The 17,559-nt window shown below is 34.7% G+C and overlaps 1 protein-coding gene across 2 annotated transcripts; it reads left to right on the top strand.

Annotated features, from left to right (window-relative positions):
- Positions 1–858: 858 nt before the first annotated feature.
- LOC125825413 (uncharacterized) lies at positions 859–15,387 on the top strand. 2 transcript variants are annotated; one of them, XM_049504755.1, is made up of 4 exons: positions 859–1,205; positions 3,792–3,889; positions 3,974–4,155; positions 15,157–15,387. In XM_049504755.1, the coding sequence occupies exons 1-3, from the start codon at positions 939–941 to the stop codon at positions 4,122–4,124; spliced, it is 516 nt and encodes a 171-aa protein (XP_049360712.1). In that variant the 5' UTR covers positions 859–938; the 3' UTR covers positions 4,125–4,155; positions 15,157–15,387. The 2 variants fall into 2 exon arrangements, with proteins under 2 accessions (XP_049360712.1, XP_049360711.1); XM_049504754.1 differs by lacking the exon at positions 15,157–15,387 and adding an exon at positions 5,053–5,334.
- The last annotated feature ends 2,172 nt before the right edge of the window (positions 15,388–17,559 follow it).

The following is a 17,559-nucleotide window of genomic DNA, read 5'->3' as shown; positions in this document are numbered from 1 at the left end:
AAATATAATAGCAAGATGATGATGATTTTCTTCTTTATTAAACTCTAATCTTATCCTTTGAAATAGAAAAGAGAAGAAAATTTACCTTGTATTAGAAGTTACTGATTGAAAAGAAAAACACAACAAACTCAAAGAAGATTTGATGATTTTGAAGATGAAGAAGAAATTTTTTTTTTGAAAAAAAAAAGTCCCGTTCTTGGATTCCAACGTTCCCTTGTAACTTCAGTTTTAAAAAGAAAATTGAATAAGTTAAAAGGTTTTTTCCATTCTTAATATGCTTCACAATTTTAAATAAAATCTCCTAAGTTTTAAAAATACTAATTTGGTCCAATATATTAATTAAGAGTTAAATTAAATTGAGGAAGAGATGAAGAGGCCCCACTTGTCCCTTTTTTTTAATTGGAGACTTGTGAGGCATTCTTACCTCATTTTTCCAGCTAAATCAGTATTGTTATACTTACAAAATGTCAATCACATGAATTTGATCAAATTTATACTCCCTCTGTCCCATTTTATGTGGCAACATTTCCTTTTTGGTCAGTCCCAAAAAGAATGTCACATTTCCTTATATGGTAAGTATTTAAAGGTGAAATTCTTTTTTTACCCTTATTGGTCCCACTTAATCTTAAAATAATACTCTAATACATTTATGAGGAGAGAGAAAAGTGAGTCTACTTTTTAAAGGGCAATTTGGTAAACATTTTAAAGTCTTCATTTATTTCTTAAACTCCGTGTCCGATCAAATGTTGCCACATAAAATGGGACGGAGAGAGTATCTTTTTATATATGTCGCTTTTATTAGTAATTGAAATTGAAATGAAAAATAAGCTTTATTCCTCCTGACCAATTCTTAAGAGAGAACTTTGAGCGGGGAAATGAAGTTGATTAGCATGAAGCAAGAGTGATCGAGCGAGTGGTAGATGATTAGGGTAGCCTAGATGGATGTATATTCATGGTTCCGACGAAGCGTCTCTAGAACTACAAAGACCACCACCACCACCACAACTGTTACTGCTCAACCGGACGACGAACTACTCTACGGCGTCACTGACCAATTACTCGATTTTATCAAATCCTTCTCCATTGACACCTTTCGAAATTTCTCTCTCCCAGATGAGGACGATGGAGATGCACCCGAGAATGTACGGAAAGATCTATCCGATTGGCAACAGCGTCATGCTTTGCTAGTTCTCTCCAAACTCAAGGTCTTTACTTATCTTTGATTTTATGCATTTTGCTCTTACCTTCTTTTTTTTTTTTCCTTTTCTGTTCCCTTTAGGGTTTTTTTAGAAACTGACTTGAAGGAAGATTTAGGAATTGCATTCTGGATGTTGTAAAACTAGGGTTTTTATTGCTTGTCAATATGATTCATCCTTTGAGCTTGTTGAATTAGACTCACTTGGTTTAGTTTAGATTTTGACCCTTTCTCATAGCTTTGCTTGTTCTCTCCAAACTCAAGGTCTTTGCTTATCTTTCATTCTATGCCTTTTGCTCTTACCTTTTTTTTTTTTTTTCATTACTGTTCCCTTTAGGGATTTTTAGAAACTGACTTGAAGGAAGATTTAGGAATTGCGTTTTGGATGTTGTAAAACTAGGGTTCTTATTGCTTTTACAATATGATTCATCCTTTGAGTTTGTTGAATTAGACTCACTTGGTTTAGTTTAGATTTTGACCCTTTCTCATAGATTTCAAGAGGTACTGATGTTTGACTCTGTAAAATATGAAAATTATAGGTAAATACATACATATACAGACCACCTACTGCATTTTGAGGGGTAATTGTGTTTTTAATCATGCTAATGCATGCATTAAAAACCTTGCATTGCTAATACTATGGTTTGACATGTATTAGTTATACATGGAATTGTACCAAATAGAGTGTATACATAGATTGAAAAAAGTGTATCAAACAAGATATTAATAATACACAAAGCTAGTGCATGTATTATTTTTTCTAATGCATCCTACCAAATGACCTTTAAATGTATTTCTAGTAGGGATTTCAACAACTCATATCAATTCCTATAAAAGTACATATCAGTAAGATTGAAATGAGAATGTCAGAAGAAACATAAGAAAGTGTATTTCTTTTTAGTATTAACCGAAAAGGAAAGATTTCCATGTGAAAAGGAAATAAGGGAGTATGCAGTTATGGAAAAGGCTTAGTTTTATACTGTAGTATGAGACAATACAAAGACCATTAACCTGGTTTTCAGTTTATTTTGTTTACTAGAGTGACTAGACTAAATATCTCAAGCCAGGTTTTTACACTTGTTTTATTTCTATTTGAGATTTAGAATTATTAAGTGGTGGCTGCAAACCTATGGATATGTTTAATAGGGTCAAATTCACTACCAATTTTTTTTTTTTGGATAAAGGTAATGTTAAAAGTTACCACCAATTGACTTGAGCCTTGGGGTTTGCTCCCTTTCAAGGTCTCAAGTTCGAAACCCAGTGGGTGCAAACAATTTCTGAGGGCCATCGGACTGGGTAAAACCTGAATTAACCGTGGTGCACTTGCGGGAAACTCCTTGCCGAGGGCCTGTGCACCCCCGGGATTAGTCGGGGCTCAAAGAGACTCGGACACCCGGTGCAAATCAAAAAAAAAAAAAAAAAAAAAAAAAAAAGTTACCACCAATTTTTTGACTGAAAGATTGGATGTATGAGTTTTTACTCTTTTTATATAGATTTGGTTATCCTATCCACTTCAAACAACTTTTGAAGTTGAGTTAAGCCCATTATCCATTTTTGTTTACATGGTATAGAGTCAGACCCATAGTTGATATTATTAGATGCTTGAGGACCTAGGTATGTCAACGGTATTAGATTCTCACATTGTTTAAGTGTATAAGTTGTAGTCTCTTTATTGGTCTTAGGTATTCCTCACCACCTCTTTTGCAGTTAAGTTAGGCCCAATGTTCATTTTTTAACACCGAGCATGTTGTTTGGCATTAGCAAAGCTTCTTTCGTAGATAGGTTGATCGTTGATGTAGTAGGAAATTTCAGTCATCTCTTTAGAAGAAGAGGCCAACACCAATCTACTAGGCTAGCAACATTTCATATCTTGATAAAATGGTGGCATGTGAAGCTGCCAAATACATGTAACATTTTTTTTTGATGATCGTGGTGTCTGGGCTAGTTTTTGCGCAACATGACTAATTCCACGACATACCTGTCACCTCCCACCAACAACTTGTACTAGGTAGCTCTGTCTACAAAGGCTAAGAGAAATGGGAAGAATCACCTCGTGTTTTTTGTCTCCTTGTGATTTGAACCAGAGACCTCATGGTTCTTAACCACTTCATTGACCACTAGGCTACACCTTTGGGTGCCCAAATACATGTCACTTAAACAACCAAAATATGAAGAAAAAGAAGATACTTTGACTTGTTTCTTTTTGTCTTTTTGTTGCACAATATAGGTGATCCTGCAGTCCTTCCTCTAAGTAGTGTCTTGAGTGGAGTTCGATTATTATATGCCTGTTTCTACCAGTTATTGGCTATATCTGAGAGACACATGTTAGTTTCATCAGCTTGCATCTATTCTCTTCCTACTTCCTGTTACGCACCTTTGCATTACTGTTTCTCTCTGGAGATTTATTTTCTACTGTGAGCTTAACTTTTATTCATACATTTTCCAGTAGATGAAAATATATTATTTCTGTGTATTTAGTCATATTGGGTTACAGACCTGCATCAGTTTTATCAGTTGGCATTTAGTTGTGGTTGCTTGTCTTCACTCTTATCCATTATCTTCTTTAATCGGTTGTTCACTTCATTGCAACATTCAGGAACTCTCACAATTGAGGTTCAAATTATGCCCCCGTTTTTTAAAGGATCACCAATTTTGGACGATATATTTTGCTCTCGTTAAGGGTTTTGTTGCCAAGTAAGTTCCGTGTACTAACTTTGCAAATGCCGTTGTGCTTGTACTTACCGAAGAAGTTTAAGTTCAATTAATGTTGATGATCAGATATGAGCTACGTGCTATACAATTAGATAAGCTCAAACAGATGAGCTTAGAAAGTGAAAATACACCAGATGTTGCTGCATGCGAAGTTGAGATGTCTGAAGCGAAGAAAACAACAGATCTATCGCCTACAATTTCTGAGGAGCACAATTAGTATCTCCTTTGGATATGTCACTAGTTATCAGGTATATATTCATTTCTTCTTTCCTGAATCAGCCTATTGTGATTTCTTTTTTTGAAACTGGTAAGGTTGAATTCTTCAGCATTAAGGGTATGCTGGCTACCTCCAAAAAGGGATAATTATAGATTTCCTATCAAATCTATAATCTGGTCTATATCATCTATATAAAGCTGTTTACACCAAAAAAGTAGAGATACTATACAATTCCATTTAACTTTGTGGATGGAATTGGATCTATCTTCAAAACATCTTCCATTTCTTTCTTTCCAGACTGATCACCATACACATGATGGTATTAGCTTCCACCATCTCTTTTGACTCTTACTGCCTCCCCTCCTAATCCAGCAGCTCAACAGATCTGATGTATGTTCTGGCATTGTCCAGTTCAAGCTTGTGATGTTGAGAAATAAGTTCCAAATTTGAGCAGTAAACTTAAAACTTACAATGCAGGAAGAGATGGTTATTTGTTTCCCCTGTCAAGTTGCACAAAAAACACCTAGGAACCAGTTGTCTGCCTTTCTTTTGTAGAACTTCTTCTGTTAAACATGCTCTCTTTATCACTAACCAGGTGAAACACTCTACTTTTGTAGGAATGTCACTCTTCCAAAAGTAGTTCCAATTATATTTTGGGGCCCCTGTCATCCCCATTAGTCCTCTTTTGTAGGCATTGTTGACTGAGAAGACTCCATCCTTGCTATGTTTCCACAGGATCTTGTCTGTTGTGTTGTAGTTATAATCATTCCAGCTAGTTTTTCCAGTAGCGCTGCCACCCTCTCCACCTCCCAGTCATTAAGTAGTCTTCTTAAAGATATGTCCCATATTAGTGAGCAAGTTCGTATACAAATTTTGTGCAGCAGAGTTCCTTCATCTTTTTCTTACTTTTACCTTATAACCATTTCAGTGCAAGAAAAGTGGCTCATCTATGAGCAACATTCAAGTGTGCCTTCCTGTTTCTGCTATGCATATTTGAAGGCAGTGTCAATAAAATAAAACAGAATATCTGAATTTTCTGATTTATGATCATAAAAAACTGCAAGCCGAGCAAAATTTTAGATGAAACTCATTGTTGATTGGAAATGCTTGTTCATCAAGAAAAGGGGAACATTTTTGCAAAATTGGTGTGTCATGTGACAACTTCTACTATACCTGCATTACTGTAATTGATAATCTGGTATTGTTCTGCTTCTTAATCAAGCTGTTTTTATAAAATCTACTAGAAATTTCATACATTAATTTGATTTGAAGGCCACCAGTACAGTTCATTTATCTTAACTTCACCATAAAACCTATTTAATGCAACCTGAGCAGTACCCATATAAGAACAATTCTTAAGTTTGCATGTGTGTCTAGCACGAGTATCTAAGGCTATGTAGGAAATATAGTTGAATGAGTGAATGTAATGGGATGTAATTTGCTGGAGTAGCTATAAAAACGAGAAGCAAGTGTGCTCGTGTCCCTAGCATGAGTACCTAATGCCGCAGAACAACAAGAAAACATGCCCTATGTAGTTCCACAAAATGGGGGTCACAGGAGGGTAGAATGACACTGACCTTACATCTACCTAAGAGGTGAGGTAGAAAAGTTGTTTCAGATGGACATTCATCTCAAAGACAAAAACAATCTAGAATAAGACGTAATTGAAGTACAAGAGACAATAAATAATAACAAACACAACAGATAGTAGCATAACAACGCTACAACAAATAATACTATAATCAAACTACAACAAAATACAAGAAACCACAGAGATAGGTGAGTCCTCCTCGCATTCAGAGGACTTCAGTTATGAGTTATTGGATTTTATTAACTTTAGTTGTGTTAGCTTTCAGGCAGTCCGTGGTCTTGTCCCGACAAATTGTTTTATTCAGTTAAGAGGCTTGAGGCTTTCAGACAATAGTATTCAGTTGTAATAGACTTATTTCTAAAATCTATTTCAATTAAAGTTACCTTTTCAAAAAAAAAAAATCTATTTCAATTATGATTTTAGTTTACAACTTCCGCTTTAGTTTTCATATGATATGTTTTGATATGTATGCTATGCCAAGGGTTAGCTTGGGATCACTTGTGGTTTCAAGTACCGTGTCTTGGTTAGGGTGTAGAATCGGGTCATGACAAAGTTGGTATCAAAGCATTAGGTTCAAGTGTCCTAGGATGTCTGAAAAGCCGCATCTAGTAGTTCTTTTTATGGTTGTGAAGCGCACCACACTTATAAGGGGTAGCTACATGATGTTTAGGAAATATTTCTTTTATTTCATACTCTAGATCGTGCAACCAAGGTATCCCCTAAGAAACATATGCAGATTCATGTGTTGCTTCAATTTTCTTAACTATTCCTCATCTTCGAGGTTAAAGAAGTAGTTAGGCTCAATTCCTACTGGATAAGGTGTTCTTAGATAGAACTATCATCATTTCAGAGATTGCACAAAGGGCTTGAGAGGAGCCCATTAGTGTGTTTTAGCCCGTTAATTCAAAATTTTAAGTTCTATTTATGTGAATTGTGTTGTTGAGCCAAAAAATGACATGCATTTGGATTCTTCTATAGTCCTTCGTTACATAGAACATTCATGAAAGGAGAAAGTATGTATCCAGATTCTTGGACAGTATTTTACCCATAAGATAGTGTGATTTGGGATGTTATGATTTATTAATAGAATGTCCCAAAATTATAAGTGTGAATCTATCTATAGTATTCAGAAAGGTTAGGATAATGAATTATCAGAGTGTAGTATATATGTATAGAAGTTATGTATCCATTAACTTAGAATTGAGGTGATATGTATTCAGGTGTTAACTAAGGGGTAGTAAGTTGATGTAGATCTCATGGTAGAAGGTAGAAAATAAGTTAGTGGTTAAGATGACTTAGATTATGGTTGAACTAGGAAGTTTATGATACATGCCATAAATGAAAGTATAAAGCAGTTAAGGATTGATATATCTAGGCTTCACTTTGTGATTCTAAAAGGAGCTGTTTGATACTGATAGAGCTATGAATATAGTTTAGACATACGGATGAATAAGTAGTGGTGATGTATGAAAGAAGGAGATGCTAATGTATTATAATTAGATAGACTATAAGATGAAGATCGACTATTATTAGTATGAGGTTTTAGAGGACTCGTGTTTCTCAATTTTTATCTAGTAGCTATTAAGCTAGAATAGTATGTGGAGTTGGATTGTTATGAATGTTTGGTGTTAGACACTAAGTTTGAAATGTGAATGATCAACTAATGTGGAAATAAATGATGGTTTGGGGTTATTGATGTTAGTTTTATGGAATCAATCTAGTAGGCTTGAAATAGCATATGTAAGAATATAAGTTTATGAGTTTCCAAAAAGTGTGATGGTGCAAGTATGATATAGATGTGTTCTGTATGTAAGATAATGAATGGTGACTAAGTCAATGGATAAAAGAGATCCTTAAGCATTAGGAAGATAGAAGTGAACCCAAGGTAATATGTGCTTCCATGATATTCTAAGATTATTAAGTGTTATGTGTTCTAAGATTGTATGTTTGAGTATGTCTTATATGGTGTTCTTAAGAGTTGAATCGAGGATTATGAGATTGAGGGAGTTGTGTCTCTTAGTGAAGCTTTATCCTCCATTGATTTAGAGGGATATGAACTTAGAGGTGGGATGTGAGTAGGATAACAAGAAAGATTAAATTATGAGGTACTAGGGGAATTGGTTATGTTTGCTAGAGTTTAAGTCATATGATGATGATGATTATAGAAACTAGAATAAGTTGAGGGTGGTATGTCTAAAAGGAATATCTTATAACGAAGCTAGCATCTTTTTGTCCTAGTATTAAAGCGGTCATGTGTATATTATCGCTGAGTTTAGAGGATATGGAATAGGCACATGCTTGGAATGTCCCCTTTGATCTAAGGGGGAGATGATAGGTTGAAAGAACCAATTCAAGTCTTATGAATCAGATTGTAATGCATTTTAGAAGGAGTTATGATGAGATAACAATTCATTTCTTTAGTATTCCTCATATTTCAGTCATAATGACATTCTACTCATCTCTTGGGTGTTAGCATCATGTCCATGACCCATGACCCATTCTCATGGACCTCATACAGATTCATGTCCATGCTTAAATGCTAGAGCAATAGCCTTAGAACAACAACCCCCATATTACTCTATGCTTCCATGACTTCTAGCTCTATGATGTACGATTTATGATGTATGCCCCCATGATTTCTCAGTATGCTCATACTCAGTTTTATGTACTCATGATACATTTTTGGTGATAAGTGAAATGACAATATGCTTTGTATGTTTACATATCAGATTTCTTGAACAACTCATGCCTATGATCTATTTGTTCTAAATCCTACTTATGTTCACCCATGGTGGTGATGGATGGTTATGACATATTCTGTGCTTACAGTGCCTCTCTATGTGTGGTTTATGCTTCAAGTAGATGACATACTCATGCATATTACACTTCTCTCTTTAGGCCCCCATTTATGAGTGTTAAGTAATGATAATTATAAGCTATAATTTAACAATACCTCTCATATTCTAGATCTTCATACTCTAGACCTTTGGTGACCCTCTTGATGTTGCATAGTGGTGTTGATAACAATTGAATGATGGTTTTAGATGAGAAGGTAGTTGTTTTTTATTGGGAAGATTGAGGGATGCTTATTCTACCTAAGGTTATAAAAGTGGAGGGAGATCAAGGATTTATTGTATGAAATAGTTACATGAGAAGTTATGGTGTGTCTCTTGGTTGTAGTCCTTGAAAATTTATGTTAAGAAATTAGGAAAGATACAAACTATTAGATGGGTTGGTTACCTTGAAGTCCATGAAGTGGTTATAGAGGTAGGCTTTAATATTATGTTGATAACATATGGATCAATGCGTTATGCACTAATAGTTTCTTAATTTGAACTCGAGGTTAGTTGAATGGCGTGGTAAGAAGAAGTATTATTCTTGGTGTGGAATTTCGTACAGAAATATAGGATTAGTACCTTCATCTTATGTGTAATACTTTGTGACTCCAAGATAGGCTTGAACATGGTGAGAGCACCGGGTTAAGTCTCAGACTTAAGTAGAAGTAGTCACATATATCCTTGTGAGGGTTATAAGTTGCAACTGTTGAAGGGTAGTATGCAAGAGAGAGAAGTGTACTTGAGAAGTGTTTCTAAGCTTAAAAGTCAGCAGTTGTATTACTTAACATATAAAGAGTTAGGTGACCCATGATCTATCAAATTAAAGGTATTTGAGTCTAGTTTTGAACACATCAAACTATTTGTTAGTACGATATTTGTACATGAAGTAATGCTAATTTTAGTAGACATTGTGTTGTTGTGCACGAGCTGCGCGCCAGCCGTGCGTTGAGGCAGCGACTTCAAGTAAAATCGATATGAACAGAGGTTGTAATTCAGGAGAACTCGCTGGAGCTCAAGCAAGGAGGAATTTTTCGTCAAAATTAACCTTCTAACGCGCCTAGAGGAGGTGAGAACACCTCCCATGACAGGTCAGCACTTAGGTGTGTATAAAATAGATAAATATAAAGTTCAGGTGGGTAATAGGACACCCGTAAAGTTGGAGTGTGTAGTTGAGATTTCGAGTATAGGTTTGGGGGGGCGGGGGTTTAGACCATTTTCTCATATTAAAATGATCTCCACCTAAAACAATATCAAATGAATTTTAGATTATTGTGAAATAAACTTATATTAAAAAAATTACTCGAGAAATATCAAAAAACTTTCCTAAATCCCAATTTTTTGCCTGGACCACTATTTTTCTTTTCTTTGAGACAGCAAGCGGAGATTATAATGCACAGCAAAGAAATCTTCAACCCTTGAAGTTGCCAACTTGTTTCTCTTGATGCTATGAATTAATAAAAAAGTTCTCCAATTCCTTTCACAACAAGATGAAGAAGCCAACCAGGACGGCAATTCGTAAGTCAAACTTTGTAAAAGTGGAGCATTTATACCATGGTTAGCCCACTAAGATAGATGCTCCTCATACCCCATATAACATCAACCACATGAGGCTCACTAAAGTGACCATTTCCACTACAAAATGCCCTTTACTCCAAAGAATCTTGTTTTGGATCTTTGATAATTGAAAGCATTTGATTCTATATAAGGAAATCTCTCTATCTTCATTAGGAACAAGTCTTCTTGTCCTATTGCTTTCACTTTGAAGCCACGATTCATGGTAGTATTTGGAAACCAAGGAAATCTGCCATACAATGCAACAAAATATTACTCTTATTCCACCTAGCCACGAGAACATCTTGAATTTTCTCAAAGAAAATCCTATTGGCCATTAATAAGATCTTTCCCCTCATGCTCAAATTTAATCACCTTTACCTTTTCGCTTATTGTACCCCACATGTCATAAATAAGGTGCAATTGTGGACAATCAGGGTTGGCTCTGCTAAGCATAGATATTATTTGGTTCATACATTGCAGTGTTATCAAAGGCGCGCTTTAAGCGCGCTTAAGCCCTGAAGCGAGGCTCAAAACGTGTTGAGCGCTTCGCCTCGCTTTATGTGCGCTTCAGTGTCATCATCAAGGTTCTAAGGCGAACGTTTCCTTGCCAATGAACCTCGTATGAAAAAAGTGACACTAAATAATTGATATTTCACTTTATTATAATTATTTTTCAATTTCTTGGTCATATATTTGTCATTCATGTTTATAATTATTAGTCTTGGACTAAACATATATATTTGTATTCTTTTCTCCCTTTGCGCCTTTTTTCATTAAAGCCCACGCTTTATTTGCGCTTAAAATCCTCACAAACCTTAGAGCTTTTTTGCGCTTTTCGCCTTTGATAACACTGATACACTGTAAAAAGATTTAAGTCTATCCCACCAGTTATCATCCATCACAAGGGGTTTTATTTCAAACACCCTTGCTTCAAGTACTTTATCTCCCTTGTAATTTTTCCATTTGTCATCCATCACCTTTTTTTCCAATGCGATTTTACTTAATGAATACGAGAAGTCATGATAATATGGGAAGCAAATCTAGTTTCGGCAACTTTTAACAAAGATAGTTCCGAACACTTTTTGGGAAATGGCATGTGCCATGTCATGATTCACCACAAAATTTTAAGCTACTCACTTCACCAATCAATTTTAGTATTTATTCACAACTTGAGAAGTGAGGTGAATTTTTGAAAGGTTGACACATACTTTCCAAAGCAAGATTTAGGCAATGAACGACATATGGTGTCCAAAATATGTGAGGAAAAGTTTGTTCAACAATAGAACAAGTAAGTTTCATATTTCCTGCATCATCGGTGATAACTTGACCAACATTTTTTGGATCAACATCGTATATGGCTTTAACAAACAACTTAGCAAAATACTCACCATTCTTAACAATTCCACTAGAATTAACTGATTTCAATAATAGTGGTCCATGACTAGATGTTCACATTATATTTATCAGTGGTCGTCTTTTAGTATCAGACCATCCATCCAAACAAATTGATAATCCTCTTTTTTTCCATGTATCTTTAATGGGTTGTAATTAACTATCTATGTTAGCCTTTTCTTGAGCCAAAAGAGTAGTTCGTAAACTATTATAAGTTGGGTGGAGCATAACCAGGTATATGATTTGTTGTCAAAAACTCTGAATACTTTTTAAAGTAAGGAGAAGTTGCGATTGAATGATAAACCTTTTTTTTTACACTGGCCATGTTTGTATTTAAGTCAGCAGGTAGTACAGAAAAAACCATATTTATAAATAAGAAGAAAAAGAAGTAATCTTCTCCAAAATTGAACCATAATTCTGATGGACCCTAAAGTACCTATGATTTACTCAGTCCTATTGGATTAGACATTTTATATACCAAAAACAGAACAACAAAATACATTTAAGCTTGACATCCTGCAAGTTGTTGTTCCTATTCTCAAAGCATTTATTATTTCTCTCTCCATATAGTCCAGCCCCAATCTTATTAGGCATTCTTTGGGAAATGCCTTTGAGATAAAAGGAAAATCCGTCACAGTTGGTCAGTGAATTGCAGTTTAGAAAGAGGTGTCTCACCGTTTGTGTTTCTTTAGCACATAGGGAGCATCTTTTGCATAAAGAGATACCTGTCTTGGCCATATTGTAAAATGTCAAAACTGTTTAATTGGCTAGCAGCCAGGTAAAGCATGCCACTTTGAATGATAAACCTGATGCGTAGAACATCCGAGCCACCAACTTGTCGGTAGTGTTTCCGTTAGAAATGCTAAAAGATTTCTTTGTGCTTCACCAGATGAACCTTTTCTCTTTTTTGGTTGTGATAAATCTGAGCCTTCTGGTAGAGATACATAATCTGCCTTTTTTCTTACATCCAATTGTACCATTGATTTTTTCTTTATGGCTTCTTCCTTCTCCATCTTCAATCCTACACATACTTCATGGCTGATCTCTTTGCATAGTGCAACTTTCTAACCGGAAAGCTTTAGAAGATGTGCATTTACTTTAGAATTTGAATCTGTAACTTTTTATTGCAAAAATTACATGACCACACTTTATTTCCACCACCATTAAGAGCAACCATAACAACCTTAATATGATTTCATAAAGGGTTGTCCTCAAAATCTGTTCCAACACATTTTGTTGGTTTCAAAATACTTCTTTTTTTTTCAGCCGCTGTTGATGATGCCACGGGGATGAAGAACTTTTGAATATGGCTCTGGAGGAAGAGAAATGTTCTATGGTCCTCCATGGCATCATTAGTAGCGCTGAAAAACAAGAAGGAAAGGGTATTTCGAGGCCAACAAAAAGTGTTGGATCAAGTTTTGATGATAAACCTTTATGGATTCATACTAAGGCTCTTAATGGTGGTGGAAATAGAGTGTGGTCATGTAACTTTTTGCAATAAAAAAGTTACGGATTCATATTCTTAAGTAAAAGCACATCTTTTAAATTTATCTGGTCATGGAGTTGCAATATGCAAAGAGATTAGCCATGAAGTATTTGGCAAATGAAGATGCTAAAAAACAATGGTACAATTGGATGCAAAAAAAGGGAAAATTCTGTAACTCTACCCAGTGTAGTCAAAGGCGCGCTTATGCCCTGAAGCAAGGCTCAAAATGTGTTGTGCGCTTCGCCTCGCTTTATGTGCGCTTCATTGTAGTCATCAAGGTTCTAAGACAAACTTTTCCTCGCCAATGAACTTCTTCTGAAGAAGTGACACTAAGCAATTGGTATTTTACTTTATCATAATTTTTTTTTTCAATTTCTTTGGTCACATATTTGTCATTCATGTTTATAATTATTAGACTTGGACTAAACATATATATTTGTATTCTTTTTCTCCCTTTGCGCTTTTTTTCATTAAAGCCCACGCTTTATTTGCGCTTAATGCCCCAACAGACCTTAGAGCTTTTTTGCGCTTTTCGCCTTTGATAACACTGACTCTACCGGAAAACTCAGATTTAATGACAACCGAAAAAAGAGAAAAGGTTCAACTGGTGGAGCACTAGAGAAATCTTTTAGCATTTCTAACAGAATCACTGCCGACAAGTTGGCAACTCGGATGTTCTATGCATCAGATTTATCATTCAATTTACAACTTCTCCTTACTTGAAAAAGTATTTGGTGGCAAATCATATGTATGATTATATTCCACCAACTTATAATAGGTTATTAACTACTCTTTTGGCTTAAGAAAAGACTAATATAGGTAGAAAATTACAACCTATTAGTGATACATGTAAAAGGATTGTCGATTTGTTTGGATGGTCTGATATTTAAAGGCGACCATTGATAAATATAATGAGAGCATCTAGTGGTGGACCAATTTCTTGAAATCGGTTGATTCTAGTGTAATTGTCAAGGGTTGGGTGTATATTGCTAAGTTGTTTCTTAAAGGCATAAAAAATGTTCAAGTTATCACCGATAATGCAGGAAATATGAAGCTTGCCGGCTCTATGTTGAACAAATTTTTCCTCACATATTTTTGACACCGTGTGTCATTCATTGCCTAGTCTTGCTTTGAAAAGTATATGTCAACTTTTCGAAAAATCACCTCACTTCTGAAGTTGTGAATGGTCGAAGGATACTAAAATTGATTGGTGAAGTGAGTTGCTTAAAGAATTTTATGGTGAACCATGAAATGACGCATGCCATTTTCCAAAATCATTCAAAACTATTTTTGTTAAAAGTTGCCGAAACAAGATGTGCTTCCCATAGTCTCATGACTTCTAGTACCCATAAAGTGAAATCTTCGCTGGAAAAATTACAAGGGAGATAAAGTACTTGAAGCAAGGACACGTGAAATAAAATCTCTAATGATGAATGGCGGGATAGAGTTGAATATTTTTTAAAGTGTGCGGAACCGATAGTATCTATGCGTAGAAGAGCCAACCTGAATGTGTGGGAGATAGCTACAGAGGGAAATTGAGTGTAGTACTAGAAGATGCATGTCATTTTGCTAAACTGAGTATTTAATCAAATCTCCAACTTGTTTGGGATTGAGACAATTGTTTTTGAGTATCTAATCAATGGTAGAACCTGAATTTCCTCCTTGATTCCGTTCCTGATACCCTGGCAAGAAGAGCTTGTGTTCTGGGTGTAATGTAGCAGCTCTCATATGTTTATGTCCTATTCTTGGAGCAAAAGGAAAGTCAGAACTTAGAAATATGCTGCTTGTATAATCTAGTGTTAATATCTTGAAGACAACTAGCGTATTTCAAAGTATAAGTTGGAAGCTTTTAATAAGTGACCATTAAGTTTAGTGTTTCAAGAACCATCAAGTGTGTAGTTGCTTAAGATGATGTATATCTACACATCAACACAAATACATCTCTTCGCATTTAATTATAAATATTCACATTTGATATTCCTCGAGAACTTGTTGAGTTTTGGCAAGCTAGAATTTTGTCATATTGTTTAAATACTATGAAGATTTGTCTAGAGCAAAAATAGTGCATTATTGTACCATTCATTATCTCGTGTTTTTCAAAAACTCAAATGAAAATTTATCATTTATTATTTCTTCTTTACCAATTAACATGCCATTGTTATTTATTTCAAGATCTTATGTCCTTCACAGATGGTGCTGACGTCTCTGCCGCGTTGCTGACAATTGGTGCAAGTTACAAGGTGATTTATAGTTCTGTGAATGCGTAGAAGATCAGATCTTAGGATGGTTAAGTATAAGCTTATCTTAATGTTACTACTTGGAGCACTACTCTTCCTGTCTTGCCTTAATTTATTAATGGTACTTAGCTTGATAATCTCAAATATTAGGAGATTACGTGTCAAATGAATGTCTCTGACCTTGCTGTGTTGAATTTTGGTCTTTTATGTTTGTGTTGCTTCTCGAGTTTGTTGGGTTAATCCATCCACTGGAGAAATGATTTTTCTTTTGCGTATCTTGCAGGAGGCCAGTTGTTTTGCGTTTCTTTAAAAAAACGACTACAAATTATGCATGACAACAGTTGTTTTCATGTATCAAACTACCACAAAGAATTTGAGGAAAACGAAGTCTTAAGGTTCTTGTTTTCTGTTTAAGTCTCATACTTAGTTCATGATAAAATGCAGCTGATCAAACAATGAAACATTAGAAAACACATGGTTGAGGATGTTAATGCTATAATTTTTCTTGAAGTAACATTATACATTAATTAATTTTGGTCTTGTGTAAACATTAGAGGAGCTTCTATTATCAACCTCCATGTTAGTCTTGCAATCAAACAAGTGCTTAACCCCATTTTGAGAAGGGATTTCATAGTCTGTTTCTTTCTTTCTTATCTCTAAAAGGCATTTGGTGTTCAAACATATGGTGAAAGGCTTTCTATCTAAATAAGTACTTATTTTCTATTTTTGAACTCAATCTTGAAACTAGTTCTAATTGAAGTGAGATAAGTTTCCTACTCACCCACTAATTTGCTTACTGAGAAGTATGGGAAAATCTAAGAAGTGACCAATGAGGACAGTAGTAAAACCAGTGAAGCAGGCCATTAACTGAGTCTTCACTGAAAACAATGACAAAGAAAAATGAGAAAGATCCGTTGGTGAAGATGTAACTCCTGACATTGTCAGCGTTAGCTATTTTTATCTTTATACAGTGACTAGTATTTTCAAGCTTTACAACTCACTTCACTACCCTACTTTTCACTGAATTCTGAATTATCATCTTGGAATAACACAAGTGATATTACAGCACATCAATGAGATCAGTGCAACTAGTTGGAGATAATAGGTCAAATTTAGGGATGACAATGGGGCGGGGCAGGGTGGATAGTGGATATATGTGATTTTATGTGGGTTCAAACTTAATTTTAATTTTTTACATGTTATAAGAGTCATAAATCACTATTTATTAAGATAATTTCTTTAAAGCTACTAAAATATTCAAGATAGTAAATGAAAATGGTTCAACAAAAAATAATACAATTTCTAACATGTTTCCCAATTGATCTCTAAAAAATAATTTTCAAAAGTCACTATCCTATTAAATTAATACAACTTAATGAAAAAATGAATTTATTTTTATGAAATATATTTTTAGTATCAAACTTTACTAGAAAAAGAAAATATTAAAAAATTATGTAGTGTGAGGCGGGTTGAAAATGAAAAAAATTATTATGCGGGGCGGGACGGATAAAAAATTTTACGAATTGATTGCACCGCGCGATTGCCATCCCTAGACAAATTTCAGTATAAAGAAACAAAAATGAAATATATATAGTGTAGGTGGTTTCTTTTCAAGTGTTATAAGGGTTTGGTTTAACTCAATAGCTTTGATTCTATGGAAATTAAATTGTCTTGCTCTTGAATTCGACCATCATTAGTTTCGAAAACTCATGGAAAAAAGTGTGATTTGTGTGGCCTGAAGTCATGTTTGTTTATCTAAATAAAAGGTAAGGACTCAAAACAGCCATTTTAATGCACTTGTCATGATGTTGCATCAAAGTGGGAAAGGCATCTCACTGACATAGTACTCTACAAGTGCTAAAACTAGCTTGCCTTTGTAACTTTGCAGATCCTTTAATTTGTTTGAACAGTGAAAAACCAAAAGGTAAGCAGTTAGTCCACTGAGTTCTTCCAATGGAATACCTACACCCAAATAAATGAAAAGATCTATTTTTTCATCATGACAGAAAGGTCAAGCCATCAAATTGCTGCTTACTGCTTACAAAATTGAACCGAAATCGATAATTCAAATAAAAAAGTGTTATTAATTTATTGGTAATGAGTTATTGATTTAGCAATATTGGTGACACTTTTAGATTTTTATTATCGGTTTATCGGTTCTTAAGGATTTGAGATTTTTTCTTAATGGTTAACTGATAATTCAATGGTAAATTAAATAATTACTGCTTCTGTCTCAATTTTTGTGGTACTTTTCATTTTTCGAGAGTCAAATAGTTTAAGTTTGATCGGAAATTTGCGCGTGGAATCTTCAATCTTTTTGAAATCAAATTTATATATT

The sequence above is a fragment of the Solanum verrucosum genome, unplaced genomic scaffold, assembly GCF_900185275.1.
Source record: "Solanum verrucosum unplaced genomic scaffold, falcon-dt-bn FXZP01000101.1, whole genome shotgun sequence".
Lineage (NCBI taxonomy): Eukaryota > Viridiplantae > Streptophyta > Magnoliopsida > Solanales > Solanaceae > Solanum > Solanum verrucosum.
The sequence above is the reverse complement of the archived record's forward strand: the minus strand, read 5'-3'. Positions and strand labels throughout refer to the sequence as shown.

Excerpts from the sequence above, each read along its gene's own strand:
- LOC125825413 (XM_049504755.1), top strand. The coding sequence starts at position 939 with ATGGATGTATATTCATGGTTCCGACGAAGCGTCTCTAGAACTACAAAG. Across the intron at positions 1,206-3,791 it reads TAGTTCTCTCCAAACTCAAG|GAACTCTCACAATTGAGGTT; the intron begins GTCTTTACTTAT and ends TGCAACATTCAG. Across the intron at positions 3,890-3,973 it reads GTTAAGGGTTTTGTTGCCAA|ATATGAGCTACGTGCTATAC; the intron begins GTAAGTTCCGTG and ends GTTGATGATCAG.